Here is an 18,170-nt window from a genome sequence, read left to right on the forward strand (position 1 = left end):
ATTGGCTTGCACCAACAGGCCAAAAGTCATTAATTTTAAGCGATTGCGAAGGTTTGGCATCACTTTAAAGTTTACAAAATCCAAAAAAGTTGCTCCAAATTTGGATAGATCAGATGCCATGAATCAAAATATGCTGATTTCACCGGGGACACCGCAAATACAGTCATCAGATCAAAATTTCAGCGCCAAACTTTTCTATTTTGATTACTGTGTAGGTTGGTTGTGTGCCTTTGGATCTCGAGTGTACAATTTCAAATTCTAACACCCACATAACAGGGGGTCATTTCGATCGCAAACAAGAAATTCCCAGGATTTTTTTGAACTTACTATATGAATAAAAGTATATCGTAATCAATTGATTGCCTGCAATAGGGTTGAACAAAATTCCTTCTTGGATCTCTCTTATTCATCATGTGGATGCTTGTCATTGATGAACTTCAATGGGAACCCCGATTGGAGAAAAGAACAACTTAAAAACCCTAGAGGTGTGGCCTCAAGTATGCATACCCTTATTTTCTTTTTTCATTGGTGTTGGACTACCACGCTATTGGTCCTTATGTGCCTAGTGCAGAGATGGCCGCACTAAAAACTCGAGGAATTTGGGCATTGTCAAATTCTCCTTAAGTGTAAGGGATGCTCCATAACACTTCACTTTACTTGTTTTTTTACATCCAATACCAAGCTTTTATGGTAGTTCATTCCATCCAAAATAATTGCTTATAGGTCTCTCCCCCTCGACTTAATTCGGATTGGGAAATAATGAAGTAATGAACTACTGACCCATGTAGGAGAACAATGTAATTCAATGACATTTGATTCGATTGCTCAAAATCTTTGCCATGTTTCCTAAAATAAGTATATAGAGATATAACACTTTTGGAATTCACAACACTCAAAATAGTCCGTGGGTCTACGTATCATGGTCAATTCTCAACATACCTAACAGAACACAATAATAAAGCTAAAAGTCTGGTGAGGTGGAGATTCATTTTGATCATTTATTTCTCCAGCAAAGCCCTAATTTGCACCAGAAACACCATGGTTTTTCTGACCAGTTTGATGTATTATTAACTAGATGTATATATTTTCTGATGAACGTTTGCTGGATGTGTCTACCTCCCAAGTTGTTAGTTACTTAGGCTGCTTAATATTGCGATATATTAGTATTTGAGTTGTCTTTCTCTAGTAGCTTTAGAAGCTAAGCCTTTTGTTGCCAATTTCATCAGTGGATGCCATCAAGTGGGTGAGATGTGATACGATCATTATAGGATGTATACAACTAACTAAGGATGGTAAAGAGGAAGGGTACATGGTTCGAGTGATCACCAAAAACAACTGTGACATTACTGAGGTTAGTTGCATGGTCTGCCAATTACTATATGCTAAGTAACACATTTTTCTTTCATTGTTTCCTTTCTGTTTCTTAATTTTTTCGAATATATTTTTCATATTTTCATTTTTTGTGACAATGACACACATAATGACTGAAACTTATAGATGATATGGCTCAGAAGAAGGTAGTATTTTTATTTGATCATCACAATGCTTGCTCATTATTTATTTCATATTTGAGATCAACGCATGACCTTACACATCAGAGGTTGGTGAAGGCGATTTAATATAAATGCTTTTATTGGAATCCCTATGAAACCAAAACCAATTAAATGTTTTTTTCTTTTCAAGTTGAATTTGATTTTTTAACTATAATGATAACTTATTAAAAAGCAACAAATGCAACAAAAAAACTCATGGCTGAGATGATCATGTTTTCACCACATTGAAGATGTAGAAGAGGGAAAAGAAGAAGGATTTGGGGAGACAACACTGAATGAGAGCGTTATCTCTCACGAACAAGTATATATATGTATGTATGTATGTATGTACGTATGTATGTGCGTAATACATAGAGAAAGACATAAATACCCCCATAAAGGGGGGTGCGCACATATACAACCGTATTCAACACTCCCCCTCAAGCTTGAGTATGTATATAATACATTCCTAGCTTATTACATAAATCACTCAATCGAGCCCTGCTCAATGGTTTTGTAAACATGTCCGCTATTTGATTATTTGATCTTGTAAACACAGTGCAAATCTGCCCTTCTTGAATCTGATGACGAATAAAGTGACAATCCACCTCTATATGTTTTGTCCGCTTGTGAAAGATTGGATTCATGGCTATATGAATGGCGGACTTGTTGTCACAGTTGAGCGACGCAGGTGACGAGTAGGGTAACCCAATCTCTGACATGAATGACTTCTACCAGATAAACTCACAACCTGTATATGCCAAGGCTCTGTACTCAGCTTTTGCACTTGACCTTAATACAACTTCCTGTTTCTTGCTTTTCCAAGATACTAAGTTACCTCCAATAAAACTACAGTAACCATTTGATGGACTTAGGAGATCCTACCCAATCTGCATCAGAGTATCCCTCAATACTCATGTGCCTATGTTTTCTGAAGAGGAGTCCTTTACCAAGAGCTTTCTTCAGGTATTTCACTCTTTGAATAACTGCTGACCAATGAGATGTATGTGTGCACTCATATACTGACTAATCACGCCAACTGCATAAGCGGTATTCGGTTGTGGGACAGTGAGATAAATCAACCGCCCAACTAAACGTCTGTATCGGCCTGGATCCTCTAGTAACTCCCCCTGATCAGGTGAAAGCTTGACATTCGGGTCCATGGGAGTCTCAGCTGGCTTTGCTCCTAGAAGATCAGTCACCTCTAATATATCCAGTGTATACTTTCTTTGTGATAAAGATAGCCCACCACGTGAATATGCTACCTCTATCCCTAGAAAGTATCTCAGACGACCAAGAACTTTGGTGCAGAATTCCTTCTGAAGAAACTCCTTCAGCCTTTGTATACCCACACTATTACTCCCTGTAATTATGATATCATCAACATACATAATCAGAAAAATCCTACCATCTTTGCCTTAAGAGCTGAACACTGAATGGTCTAATTCACACTGTTTTATTCCAAATCGTATCACTGCCTCACTAAATCTCCCAAACCAAGCACAAGGAGATTGTTTTAGACCATATATTGCCTTTTGTAACTTGCAGACAACATTTTTCATTTCACCCTTAGCAATGAACCCATGAGGTTGCTCCACATATACCTTTTCCTGTAGATCACCATGCAAGAAGGCATTCTTGACATCTTAACTGATAGAGAGGCGACAACCTGTTGACTGCAAGGGATATTAAAACTATGATGGAAGGAATCTTGGCCATAGGAGAGAATGTTTCCATGTAATCAATGCCATACGTCTGTGTATACCCCGTTTGCAACCAATCGAGCCTTCAGTCTTTCTACCGTCTCTTCCGGTAGATCCTTCACTGTGAATACCCACTTACAGCCAACCACCTGAGTCCCTGGTGGAAGAGAGACCCGCTGCCATGTGTGATTCTCCTTCATACCACCCATCTCTGCTTCCATAGCTGCTCGCCAACCTAGATTAGCCAAAGCCTCGACAACAGATTTAGGAATAGAAACTGAAGATAGTGATGACAAAAAAGAATTGAAAGAGGGTGACACATGAGCATAAGAAACCACATCAGTGATAGGATGATGAGTAGTATGAGAACGTGTACGAGAGGCAATCAGAGCTTCAACAAGAGAATCACTTACCTTAGGAGCATCAGGTGGTCCGGTGAGCTGTGAGGGGGCTGGAGGACATGAAGTGGCATTTTGAGATGCAAGTTGCTGACGACAACGAGAATAAACGACGAGGAGGAGAATAAACCTACATATGTTTAGGTTGATATACAGATGATGAAATTAGTATTGGGACATGTAATGGCTACGGAACCTTAGGGTCAGGAACCTGGGTAGAAATAGGTCCTGTAAAATAGGGCTCGTCCTCAAAGAATGAAACATCAGCAGATACACAAGCACGATGAAGCTGAGGACTATAACATCTGTAGCCCTTCCGAGTGCGAGAATAGCCCAGAAAAACACATTTAATCGCTCGAGGTTCCAATTTGTCTAATTCCGGAGTATGATCATAAACAAAACACGTGCAACCAAACATTCTGGGAATTAACAAAAATGGATTCTCAGAGGGATGCAAGATAGAGAAAGGCGACCGATTATCTAGAGCGGATGATGGAAGACGGTTCGACAAAAAATAGGCTGTGAGGTGGCTTCACCCCAATATGATTTAGGAACATGCATCTGGTAAAGAAGACTCATAGCTATGTCCACAAGATATTGAATCTTCCTCTCTGTAATACCATTTTGCTGACAGGTATTGGCACACAATGTCTGATGAATAATTCCACAACTAGATAAAAATTCTTGAAAACCATTAGAAATAGAGAAGTATTCACGTGCATTATATGTGCGCAGGCATTTAATGGAATAGGCGTACTAAGTAGATATTTCAGCATAAAAAGAGCGAAATATATTAAAAAGTTCGGAACAATCTTTTATTACATATATCCAAATCATCCTTGAATAATGTCCACAAAAATAATAAAATACCGACCACCAAATATAGGAGTCCTACGTGGACCCCAAACGTAAGAATGAACCAGGTCAAACGGATATGGGACACGACTCACTGAACGTGACTTGTAGGAAACACGATGGTTTTTTCCATACTAACAACACTCCACTGAAACAGACTAACCGGATCAGACACAACTGAAGAATACTAAAGACGATCAGCTGGAGGGTGACCAAGACGGCGGTGCCACATGAACGAATCAACCTAAGTACTCAGTGCAGTACATGAAGGATCACCGTCATGGTAGTAGAGACCATCCACTTCATGACTTGAACCAATCCTCCTCCCAGTCGCCAAATCCTGAAAACAACAATGAGGACATATCTCACTGAACAATTATGACGACGAGTAAGTTAACTAACAGATAGAAGATTACAGGGGAAACTAGCTACACATATGACATAAGAAAGAGATAAATGAGAATTGACAGAAGTGTCCCCTGTACCATAAATGGGGCACTTCGCCCCATTATCCAAAGTAACCAAAGTAGAAGGCGAGTGAGGCTTAAAGGGGCTAAGGAGGCTACTGTTACCAGTCATGTGATGTGAGGCTTTAGAGCCAATGAGCCATGAATTGGAATAACTGAGAGAGCAGGATGGGGTGCTATCTTCCATCACAAGAGTGGCCGTTGCTTGTTTCCCTTTGTCCTGTAGGTGTAGAAGAGACTCGTATTCAGAACGAGGGACCACTAAGGTGTGAAAAGAATCGGTAGAGGCAGCAGTGGGAGTCTCTGAAACATGATGCGTAGATCGAGAAGGTCGCAACTCTTGATGTAAATCATAACGAAAATTAACAGTATGACCCTCCATATCACAATGAGAACAATAACGGGCTCCCCGACCACCGGTGCTACATCCTCCTCCTGAATCATGGCCAAAACCACAACCATGACCCCTGCCGACCCCGTGTGCCTCGACTGTAACTAGACTGAACAGACAGGGCATACTGCTCACGAATAGTATCTTCAACAGCATCAATAGGCAGTGCCCACTGCACTCTAGATAACACCTTATCCAAATCTGATAATGTGCCAAGACCTAAGATTTGCTGTCGAATAGGTAAAAACTCACGGCCCAATCCATCCAAAAACCGAGTAACACATAAATCATTTTTCTGATGCGCTAACACAGTCAGATCGGTGGATGGTGGATGATAGACATCCGTCTGCACACATAGGCCAACGAAATTAGAATAGTACTCAGAAACAGATTTTTTGCCCTGCTTAACATTGAAGAAATCAGTGTAAACATCACAAATCCGAGCAAGATTGTTAGTCCCCGAATAAAGTGTCTCTGCACGTAACCACATTGCATGCGAGGTATTCAGAAACAACATATGACTATCAATCTTGGGCTCCATACTTTGACATAAGAGTGACTGAAGAAGGGCATCCTCCTGACTCCACTTGTTGTAGGACTCCTTAGGATTAGGGGGTTCCGATGTAATAAAACTCAACTTGCCCTGCCCACAGAGATAAAGCTGAACAGATCGACTCCAGACAGGATAGTTCGAACTATCAAGCTTGATGGACGTCATAAAAGTCACAGGAAACGAGCCAGATACTGTAGAAGTGGTGGAAGGCATGGACATATCAAATCCTAAAGTGAATCTCATTATCCTGAATCTGTGAGTTTGCTACTGTAGCACAAACAAATAACCATAGCCAATAACAATAACCAACAAAGAACCATCCACCCACCAAGGTTTTAAATGTCGGTGTTGGTTTCGGCCATAACGGAAACCGAAATATTTCGGTTTCGGTGGAAATTTCGGCCAAAATCATGTAAAAATTTGACAAAAATTTCGGTTTCCTTAAAATTTCCACCGAAAAGTACAAAATTTCGGTAGAAATTTCGGCCATTTTGGTGGAAATTTCGGTGGAAATCTTTTACATTTCGGTAGAAATTTTGTAAATAAGGGTGAAAAACGAAATTTCGGGGAAATCATGTAAAAATCCGATTCAATGTAATTTCGGTTTCGGTCCTAACCGAAACCGAAATATTCTGGCCGAAATTTCGGATTTTGGCCGAAATTTAAAACTATGCCACCCACAGAGACATCAACCAACCCGCTCACAACGAACTACAATTAGGGCACGGAGATCTCCAACAATCATCACAATGTAGATAACCACAAAATAAGTCACAACCGAATAATAAGAAACCAACAACAACTATTGATCACCATCCAACTACTATCAAACCACCGACATAAGACGCACCAACAAATGCATCTACAGATGTGATAGCACACTCCACGAGTCAACGCTAATATCATGATAAAAACGAATCACCAACACCCGGAACCGTCTACAAAATGAAAAAGATCCACTAACAGCTGTTTAGAACATGAGTAAAAGTGAAGAAAGGGAAGTTTAGGGACTGATTTGTATAAATAAATGGATTAGGGTTAGGATATGATGGCGAAAATGGATGAAAGGAGGGGGTGTGATCAATGGATGAGGGCTAGGGTTAGGGTGCGGCAATGGAGAAAAGGCAAGAGAGGTGGTTTGATCAAGGGAAGGGGGTGCGATCTGTAGAGTAGAGCTAGGGTTAGGGTGCAGCAATGAAGAAAAGGCAAGGGAGGGTATTCGACAATGGATTAGGGTTAGGGTTATGGTGCGATCACTAGATTAGGGTTTGTGGGGTGAGGGTTAGGGTGAGGTATCTTAATCACGATCTTCAACACAATCGCTCTGATACCATTTTATCACTACATTGAAAATGTAGAAGAGAGAAGAGAAGGATTTGGGGAGAAAACAGTGAATGAGAGAGTTATCTCTCACGCACAAGCATATATATGTATACATATGCGTAATACATAGAGAAAGACATAAATACCCCTATAAAGGGGGGTGCGCACACATACAACCATATTCAACAGATGACAACATCATTGGCAATACAGTATCCTGGTTCTGAAGTGATCTGTGGTCCTGTTGAAAATTACTTGCTCGGATGGCACTATTTCTATGTTGATCTTGAGCCGAGCAAGCAGTTAATTAATCACATTTATGTTAATTTAGCCAGTCAGATTAAATACTGCCGTGCATAACCAACTTGGTTGAAAGCTATTGATGTTGAATCCTTGCCAACTGGTCCCTGAACGGATGTAGGGAATAGAGATTTTTCTCAGTACCATCTATTTGCTCACAAAGTGGCAATCAACCTCAATAGGCTTTGTCATCTCGTGAAATATAAGATTGGAGGCTATGTGGACGACCCCCCCGCGGATCATATAGGGGCTGTTTGGATACGTGGATGTTTTAGTTTGAAAGCGGTGGAAAATTCTGGATTTTACAATCTATTATCCTGGATTTTAAGTAAGAAATCCAGGTTTTAGAAATTTCTCCTCCATCCCGAGATTTCTAAAACCTGGAAACATGGGACGATCTTCTGCTCTCTCGCTCGATGACAAGAGGGGCAAGAAATCGGAAAACGACGGACGGTCTCCTTCTCTTGTCACCCATCCAGGATTTTGAGGAAATCCAAGATTTTAAAATATTGATATCCAAATGGCCCCATAGTGATTTTTTCAACCATATATTTCACTACTGGTCACAAGATTCACAGCCATTGCCTTATACTCTATCTGCACTAGAAAGAGCTACAACACTTCCGTTTTTTTTTTTTCACTTTTCCAACTAATTAGATAACCCACAAATTTGCAATATCTTGAGGCAGATCTCCTATCATCTGGAGATCTTTCCCAATCCACATCTCTATAAAATGGCATGACCTGGAGAAAAATTGAGATACCATAGAATGCGATGACCTGCTTCCATGCGAGGAGTTCTTGGAGAGTGCCTAAACTAACTGATAGTGTAGGCAAGATCTGGTTGAGTGATAGTTAAGTGTATCAGCTTACGCACTATTTCATGGAATCTCCTTGGATTGTCAAAAAGGTTGACTGGCATCAGTAGATAACTTGTGATTAAACTTCCATGTGTATCAATAGGTTTCACCCCCCATATTACCTGTGTTTGGTAGAAGATCTAGGTTATACTTGCAGATCAAAGACCTTCTGCAAGTACTATTTTAATTGTTGGCTTCCCGGCATTATCATCTCTTATCATCTACATGCAATCAAAACAATATTATCTTCTTGCATTCATTTCACCAAGTGTGGCAGCACTTCTTCTTCTATACACAGTCTGCATCAATGTGCTACTAAACTTCTGAAACCAGACCCTGAGGCACTTACTTTAGAGTTTAGATCATAGATGGACTTCCCAGTCTATAGACTCTCCATTCCCTCGCTTGAGGAACAAAATCGGGTAGAGGAGTCATATACACGTAGAGGAGTCATATACACTTTCTTCTTGCAAATCTTCATGAAGAAATGCATTCTTAACATCCAACTGATGAAAATGCCAGCTCAAATTAGTTTCTATGGTGATGATGACTCTTATATACTTTGACTTTGCTAGAGGGGCTAATGCTTCTAGATTATCCACTCTACACATCTAAGTACCCTTAGCATGAAAACGAGATATATATACCTTTTAACTTCCCAGTTGGGCTTGTACTTTATGGTGTTGATCTGTCTGCATTGTGCATGGCAATTTCCCTCTAAGTAACTTGGCCAAGTCCCAAGTCTGTTTCTTGTCTAAAGCTTGCGCCTCATCTTCTATAGCTTTCCTCCATTTGGGATATGCCATAGCTTCTTCTGGATACCCAACTACTTTAATAGTTGTGTCTTGATGCCTCTCATAGAATTCCCATGAAGAAGACATCACATAAAGGCAATTACCTTTAGGCTGGGGATTGCCAAATATTGGGTAGCCTTTTGCTATTAAAGGGATTCACATAGAGAGAATAGAAAGACTTAACTGAGAAGTTCCCATTCTGCTCAAGGGACCAAATTAGCTCATTTATGAAATTGTTTTAAAAAAGGAAAGCCCAATAGCCCAAAAGCAGCCGAGACATACAAAAGCCAAAAAGAAACAAAAACACTACAAGATAAGCATCTTGTGCTAGATCAACAATCTTGAACAAGATGCGACAAAATTTGCTAGGCGGTCTACTAAAGTATTGCCTTCTCAATGAATATAAGAGAAAAAAACTCCACCTCGCTCAAAACCGTCTGTAAATCTCTCTAAATAATTGTCTGCATCTCCAATTGGGATCAAATTCCTTCTGAAGCCAACGAATTTTATTAATCTACATCTTCGAAGCTGTAACGTAAGAGACCAGTCTGGATTTGTTCCACACACACGAATTTTAGTCTTTCGTCACATTACAACTATTGTAGGAGCCTGCAAGGGAGAGAATAACCTCAGAATTAGGATCATAGAAAATCCACCTTCACAGGCTGATCTGGTCACGCCGTCGGTCCTGTTAACTAGCTTACTTCTACCATCGAAGTTCATTTTAATCCGTCCTTCAACTGGGGGAGCCCAAACCTCAAGAGGCTTGATAGGGGGATGGAGAGCCCCTCGGGGGGGGGGGGGGGGGGGGAAGAAGCGTGGTGGGGTGGGGTCCAATCGTTTCTAGCCTTCTACATTAGCCTCTGTTGAGAGAGGTAGAGAAAAGAGAGAAAGTAAAGAGTGAGAGAAAAGATTGAGTTAGGGTTCTCCCCTTCACTCATGTAATATAAATAATAAAGAGTGAAGTACAAAGACAAGTATGCCCTTGGGCATTACAATAAAGACCTAAAGACCTGCTAACACTCCCCCTCAAGCTGGAATGTAGATATCTAACATTCATAGCTTGTTACAATTATCAACTAACTTAGCTCTACTTAGAGGCTTCGTGAACATGTCTGCCAATTGATCTGTAGATCTGGTAAGCACAGGAGATATGTAGCCTTGCTGAATCAAATCTCTAATGAAATGACAATCCACTTCAATATGTTTGGTCCTCTCATGGAAGACTGGATTCGTGGCAATGTAAATGGCGGATTTGTTGTCACAGTATAACTGAGCTGGAGGAGAAGAAGGAGGAAATCCAATCTCTGAAAGTAAGGAACATAGCTACATGAGTTCGCCACTCGTATGAGACATAGCTCTATATGCTGCCTCGGCATTGGATTTAGACACGACATCTTGTTTCTTACTTCTCCATGAAACAAGATTACCTCCAATAAAGGTGCAATATCCTGTAGTAGACTGCCTATCAGTCGGAGATCCTGCCCAGTCTGCATCAGTGTATCCTTCAATTCTCTGGTGCCCATGCCTCTGAAATAACAACCCTTTACCTGGCGAACTCTTCAGATATCTCAATATCTGAAGTACAGCAGCCTAGTGTGAAGTGCGAGGTGAGCTCATATGCTGGCTAACAGCGCTAACTGCAAAGGTAATATCTGGAGGTGTAACAGTAAGATAAATGAGCTTACCAACTAAGCGTCTGTATCGCCCTGGATCTTCTAACAGGACTCCATCCTCAGGGAGTAATTTCATATTTTGGTCCATAGGAGTTGAGGCAGGCTTGACTCTCAAACAACCTGTCTCATCAAGAAGATCCAGAACATACTTCCTCTGTGAGAGGTAGATACCCCTAGTCGAATAGGCAACCTCAATGCCCAGGAAATACCGAAGACGACCCAAATCCTTAGTAGAGAACTCTGTCTGAAGGAAGGATTTGAGCCTCTGAATGCCACCTGTATCGCTACCAGTAATAATGATATCATCGACATATACTATCAACAGAACACAACCAGCCTGAGACTGAAAACTGAAGACGGAGTGATCAACTGCGCACTGCTTCATGCCAAAGCGAATAAGTGTAGCACTGAACTTCCCAAACCAGGCTCTCGGAGATTGTTTGAGACCATAAATGGATTTCCTCAAACGGCAAACAAGAGAAGATCTCTCCCCCTTAGCAACATATCCAGGAGGTTGCTCCATATAGACCTCTTCCTCCAAATCACCATGAAGAAAGGCATTCTTTACATCCAACTGATGAAGATGCCAACGATGATTCACAGCAAGGGATTGCAGGACACAGACAGAAGGAATTTTCGCAACTGGTGAAAAAGTCTCGCCATAATCAATCCCATATGTCTGCGTGTACCCTTTGGCAACAAGTCGAGCCTTAAGGCGCTCAACTGTGCCATCAGGAAGGTGCTTGACTGCATAAACCCAGCGACAACCAATGGGGCGAGCACCATATGGTAGAGGGACCAAATCCCATGTCTGATTGGCCTGAAGGGCCTGCATCTCAAGATCCATAGCTGCCCGCCAGCTTTGATGATCAAGTGCCTCCTGTAGAGTCTTAGGTAGAGAACTAGAGGACAAAGACGAAACAAAACTACGAAATACAGGGGTGAGAAAGTCATAAGACACAAAAGAGAAAATGGGATGAGCAGTACTGCGAGACCGAGTGCGAGAGGCAATGGGAGAGTCAGAATGTACCTCAGAAGTGGGGATCTCCGGCTGAGATGATGATGGCTCGGGCGGGCTGAATGAGCAGCAGATTTGGCCCGACGCTGATACTACTTCAATGGTCGAGGTAGAGGGGCTGCACAAGGCGCTGACGTCGGCATAACAGTAGAATCAACTGTAGGGGAGTAACTGGACATCGGAGGTGTAGAAACAGGGATGGGATCAGGAAGAATCGGAAGAGGAAGAACAGGAGGATGCAAGGAATCCTCCTGAAGTGTAGAGGGGGAGGGATCCAACGAGATGGACGGACTAAAAAATGATTGAGTCTCAAAGAATGTAACATCCGCCGAGACTAAGGATCGTCGCAGGCGAGGGCTGTAGCAACGATAACCCTTTTGGGTCCGAGAGTAACCTAGAAAGATACACCGTTCGGCCCGAGGATCCAACTTATCTAATCCTGACCCAAGAACGTGGACAAAACAGAGACAGCCAAAAACTCGAGGTGTAAGAGGGAAAGGGTCAGAGGTAGGATGGAGAATCGAGAACGGAGAGGCGCCACCAAGGACCGAAGAGGGAAGCCTATTCGCCAGGTAGCATGCTGTGAGTACAGCATCAGCCCAATAGGTCTTAGGGACCCGCATCTGAAAGAGTAGTGTCCGGGCCCCATCTAATAAGGAGCGAAGCTTCCTCTCAGCCACTCCATTCTGCTGGGAGGTATGAGCACATGAGGACTGATGAAGAATGCCTCGCGAAGAGAGGAATTCCTGAAAACCATTTGAGTAAGAGAAATATTCCTCTGCATTGTCAGTGCGAAGACATTGGATAACACATGAGAATTGATTACTAACTTCAGCATAGAAATTACGAAACACAGAAAAAACTTCAGAACGATCTTTTATTAAATAAGTCCATGTCATACGTGAATAGTAATCAATAAAGACCACAAAATAGCGAAATCCAAATAAAGAGGTAGTCCTCGCAGGACCCCATACATCAGAATGAACAAGAGCGAAAGGGTGTGAAGCCCGACTAACAATCCTAGAGGGAAATGGCACACGATGATGCTTCCCAAGTTCACAGGCCTCACACTGAAAAGACCTAACAGATGAAGAAGGAATGAAGGGAATCCTGCGTAAACGCTCCATAGACGGGTGACCTAGACGGCAATGCCACTGGTATGCATCGACCGAGCCATGTAGAATCGGATGGGACAGAGTGCAGTCGAGACGATAAAGGCCATCCACCTCACGGCCCGAGCCAATCATCTTCCCAGTCGAGAGATCCTGAAAAAGACAATATGAAGGAAAAAATGAGATAGAACAATGAAGATGCTTTGTTAATTGACTAACAGAAAGTAAACTGAAAGGTGACTTGGGAACACAGAGCACAGATGATAATGTAATGCCTGGTGAAGGGGAACAACTGCCAACACTAGTGATAGGAGAGGTACTCCCATCAGCAAGAGTAATAGAACGTGAAACAACATGATGAAAATCATGTAAGGATGACTGGGTACCTGTCATGTGATGAGATGCTCCCGAATCAATAATCCAGGAGCTAGAACTAGAGATGAACGAAGCAGGAGAACTACCTGGCTGAACAAGACCAGCAGTAGGAGGGCGGCTGGCAGACCTGAAATGCTGTAGCTCATCATAGTCGGCACGAGAGACGACCATCTGATCGGTCGGAGTAGCCAGTGGTGTGTGTGAGGGGTTGTCAATAGGAGCAAGTGAATCTGGAAGGGCAAGATGTGCAGTTCGGCCCTGACGAGGATCTGGAGTGTGACGCAGCTCAGGATGGAGATCAAAGCATGTCTCGTGATAGTGACCCTCATGCCTACAATGAGTACAATAGGGCCAAGCTCGACCTCCACGGCCACCCTCTCGGCTGCCGCCACGTCCGCCTCGACTAGTATCGTGACCATAGCCGCGACCAAAAGTGCCTCCTCCTCGGGAAGGGCGGTCAGCGACTCCATAAGCAACAGTAGTCGAGACATTCACGGGAGTTGGAACAGTAATGCCAAGTGCACACTGCTGAGCTCGTAAAAAATACCTCCTGAAGAGTGGGTACAGTACCAGACCCAAGAATATGTTGTCGAAGATGAGTGAACTCTGATCCAAGACCCTCAAGGAAATGAACAACACGGAGCTGATCCCGCTGTCTGGCTGCCGTGGTAAGATCAGTGGTGAGAGGCATAAGAGCATCCAGCTGCTGGCAATAGGAGACAAACTGTCTGTAGTAATCATGGACTGTAGAATCACCGCGCCTGTGACCCATCTAGCGCGAATAAGTGTCGCAGAGACGGGAGACATTCCCCTCACCAGAATATAATGCCGCAGTGTGCTCCTATACCTTTTTGGCAGTAGGGAGATCCATCATGGTGCTAGCAATGACAGGGGTCATACTCTGCCATAGAAGTGTACAAACAAGGGCATCATCTATATCCCAATCATCAAAGGTAGGGTCAGTCTCAGGAGGGGGATCACGACGAATAATATAAATCTGTCGTCAGGCCTTCAGATATGTCTCCACAGCAATCTTCCAAGTCAAATAGTTGGATCCATCAAGACGGGAAGTGGTAATCGGTGGGAATGACGCATCCACCAAAGACAAAGACGACGACGCAGCCTGACACGGTTGAGAACTAGCAGCCATAGCTGGAGTACGAATAATAGGGTCCTCAATACGAGGGGTATCTTCCATAAGAGACCGGGAAGAAGACTGAAGAGGACCAACAACGAGCAAGTAGAGACAAGGATGAAGACTATAAGCAAGCTAATAGACCGCGGCTTCGTGAGGACAACATATGCATAAGGGAGGCATGAGATAGCCTCATGACATAAAGACAAAGTCGAGACAACTCCGAGCTACAAACATCGCAACGATGTAAGTACAAATCAAGAACAACACCATGAAGATAGTGATCAAGTCGAACAAGAAAATCTAGGGCATAGCTATGACCCAAAAGAGGAAGAAGAGATTATGATGAATCAGATTAGGGCAAGGAAGAGTGGGGAAAAGAGGGTATTGTAGCAGGAACGGTAGCGATGTACTGTAGCAGTACTGTAGCAATACTGTAGCGATTTACTGTAGCGGGTGCTGTAGCAAAGAATGGAGGGGTTATGGTTAGGGTTAGGGATAGAGAAGATGGAGGTGGAGGTTAAGGTTAGGGTTAGGGAAAAAAGAAGGAAAAAGAAGAAAAGAAAAAGAAAAAGAAAAAATGGCCCTAGGAATCCATGCCCTAGAGCTCTGATACCATGTTGAGAGAGGTAGAGAAAAGAGAGAAAGTAAAGAGTGAGAGAAAAGATTGAGTTAGGGTTCTCCCCCTCACTCATGTAATATAAATAATAAAGAGTGAAGTACAAAGACAAGTATGCCCTTGGGCATTACAATAAATACCTGTTAACAGCCTCTATGCTTGTGCTGTCAACACTAGGCCCTCAGTTGCTGACAATATTGAAGGGGAGAGTCCGCGGCGGGCTGCTACTATCTATGATTCGTAGACAGGTTAAATTTCCAGCCTAGACCCGTGTCGACACGGACACGGATGTTGACACATGTCGACACCTTTAGACACGGCAAACATCAAAGCTTTTTACTTTATTTTCTCAGTTACAGAAAAGAAATATTAATTTCAGATGTTGGGAAATGCAAACAGTAGATTGAAATGACGTTTACTGAAACAGATATGGAAAATGAACAGAATTCATTTTTGCCTTTTTATATTGTAACTTGCAAGCCAGATTTTAGTTTTTTATTTTCATATTGTAAGTCAGGTTTGTCTTTTTCAGTTTTTATAATTTATTTACTGTCAATGCACAGATTTTAGATGACAGCAAGCCTTTTTCACTTTTTATTATTTGTTTTCTTTCAAGACAGATTTGATATGGCAGTGAGATGACAAAGTATCTGAAACACTGTTAACAGAATATATTAAGGGAAATGATTTCAGCACAAATATGTTTTGATACGTCGCTCATGTATCTTGTCTCTTAGCATTTAATTGTCACCTAAGTGCTTTTTGGGGACCGGAAAAACCCTTTTACAGCTCTTTAAATATAAAAGACAAGAAACATGAGCGTCTTGTATCAAAACATGTTTGTGTTGAAATCATTTCCCTATATATATATATATATATATATATATATATATATATATATATATATATATGAGGAAAGTGTTTCTACTCGGTCCCCTAGATAAGCTTATCTACTCCTCCCTTTAAAAAAATACAGTGGGCCCACGCTGTTTGGATGATCCAAAGCATTCATTTGATAGGTCTTAACATAGATAGGGTGTGCCCAAAAAATCAGCACCAAAGGGTCATCCTAGCCCTTCGTTTTGTTGGGCACACCGTGTCCAAAATGGAACGTTTATATGTGTCCATTCTGGGCACCACAAGGCACTACAAAACGAAGGGCTAGGATGACCCTTTGGTGCTGATTTTTTGGGCACACCCTATCTATGTTAAGACCTATCAAATGAATGCTTTGGATCATCCAAACAGCGTGGGCCCACTGTATTTTTTTAAAGGGAGGAGTAGATAAGCTTATCTAGGGGACCGAGTAGAAACACTTTCCTCTATATATATATATATATATATATATATATATATATATGATGTGATCTGGTGGTCATGGGTTTGAGTCAGGGAAGCAGCCTCTCTGCAAAACAGGCGTAAGGCTGCGTACATCTAGCCCTCCCTAGACCCCGCAACGGCTGGAGCCTTACGCACTGTGCCGCCCTTTATATATATATGATTCGTTCGGAGCTGAGGTCTATTATTTGTGAAACCAAAATATATTAATATACTAAAAATGACCCTGTCAAAAGAAACTATCATCAAGACCGTAGAAGAGCTTGGATAACTGTGATCCAGATAGTCAAACTTGGATAACTGTGACCAATTAACCATCCAAAGTGTAGCCTTCAACTGGCAGTTGTAAAAAAGAGTTAATTAGCCTAATTTGGATTATGCTAGTTTAAGAAGAAATTAATGGATAGATTTTTTAGCGCTTGTGTAATTGGACCACTGATCTATGGATCACACATGTCGCAGTGTCCCCATTTCTACATTTTTTGGATTTGCCGTGTCCGACACTCCGTGTCCGTGTCGACACACGACACCCGTGTCCGTGTTTACAAATCATAGCGCTTTTGCAGAAAGGAAGCTCCATTGAATTTTTCGACGAGTTTCCAATGCTCTCCACAATGAATATTTATCAACAGTTTTCAATTGCGGACTATGCTGATGAGTTGGTTTGAATGCCTGAACAAAATGGTTCCAATTCTGTAAAGTCCTCCTATGTCCTCTTTGGTGCTAGCGCTTTGAGTCTGAGATTTCCTATTGTTTGGAATTCTCTTGCGTTCCCTAGGTCCACGACCTTTCTGTGGTGTCATTCATGATATAATTCTTACTGACGATCAGCTTGTCAGAAGGACTATAATTCCTGAGCGTGATTGTGTTTTTGTGGATTCCCCATAGAATCCCCCTCCCTCCTTTTATCTATTCATCCAATGCCCCAAAGTGCATCATATATAGAGCTATTTATTTGGTTTATTTAGAGAATGTATGGATGTATAGAAATGGTGGCATAAAGGCCAGGCAATAAGAGGTCATTTGAATTTTTTTTTAAATTTTTTTAGAGACGGTAAAAAGAGAATATATTAAGAGGCGAACCGAGCTGGTTCAAAACACATTACAGAAAAAGAGAGAAAAAGAAAATACAAAATCAAGGAGGGAGATAATCAAACTGCTCCAAGCTAGGCCTAAATACACCACCCCTTGCTAGGGAGTCAGCATCTGAATTAGCTGATCTCCTCACATGCCTAAAGGTTATTGACGAGTCAAGAACTAAATCATCAAGTTCCTCAAAGAAAGATAAAAAACGCCACAGAGGAGAAGCCGCACCCAGAAGCCAGAGAATAACATTAGAGGAGTCCCCTTCCACTATCACCTTATCAAACACAGAAGGATCCAAAAACTTAATCCCACAATGAACTGCTCTCACTTCCGCTTCATTAGAGTCCGCCACTCCAATGAGGCCTGAGAAAGCCCAGAGAACATCCCGCTTGGAATCTCTGCATAAACCCCCAATCCCTGCATAACCAGGATTGCCAAGAGAGGAACCATCGAAATTCAGCTTTAACATTCCCTTAGGAGGAGGGAGCCAGGGTTGATAATTTTGTCTTTGCTAATTCCCTCCTTGCAAATACTCTGCCAACCTTCCCAAAGATTATACGCTGAGACTAAATGAAACAGAGGAAGGCTTCTAGCCCAAGAAATAACCGCTGAGATGATCTTGATATATATCCAGT

At 42.0% G+C, this 18,170-nt stretch overlaps 1 protein-coding gene across 3 annotated transcripts in view; it reads left to right on the forward strand.

The window, feature by feature from the left end:
* Nucleotides 1–18,170, forward strand: part of LNO1 (Nuclear pore complex protein) — a 134,983-nt gene that overhangs the window by 7,978 nt on the left and 108,835 nt on the right. For all 3 annotated transcript variants that reach the window (XM_077389413.1, XM_077389414.1, XM_077389415.1), the window contains one exon: nt 1,227–1,351. In XM_077389413.1, coding sequence (XP_077245528.1) covers nt 1,227–1,351 — 125 coding nt within the window. The remainder of the gene's footprint in view (nt 1–1,226; nt 1,352–18,170) is intronic.

This window comes from Tasmannia lanceolata, unplaced genomic scaffold, assembly GCF_043159265.1.
Source record: "Tasmannia lanceolata isolate RefF3 unplaced genomic scaffold, GAP_Taslan_0.1 ptg000008l, whole genome shotgun sequence".
NCBI lineage: Eukaryota > Viridiplantae > Streptophyta > Magnoliopsida > Canellales > Winteraceae > Tasmannia > Tasmannia lanceolata.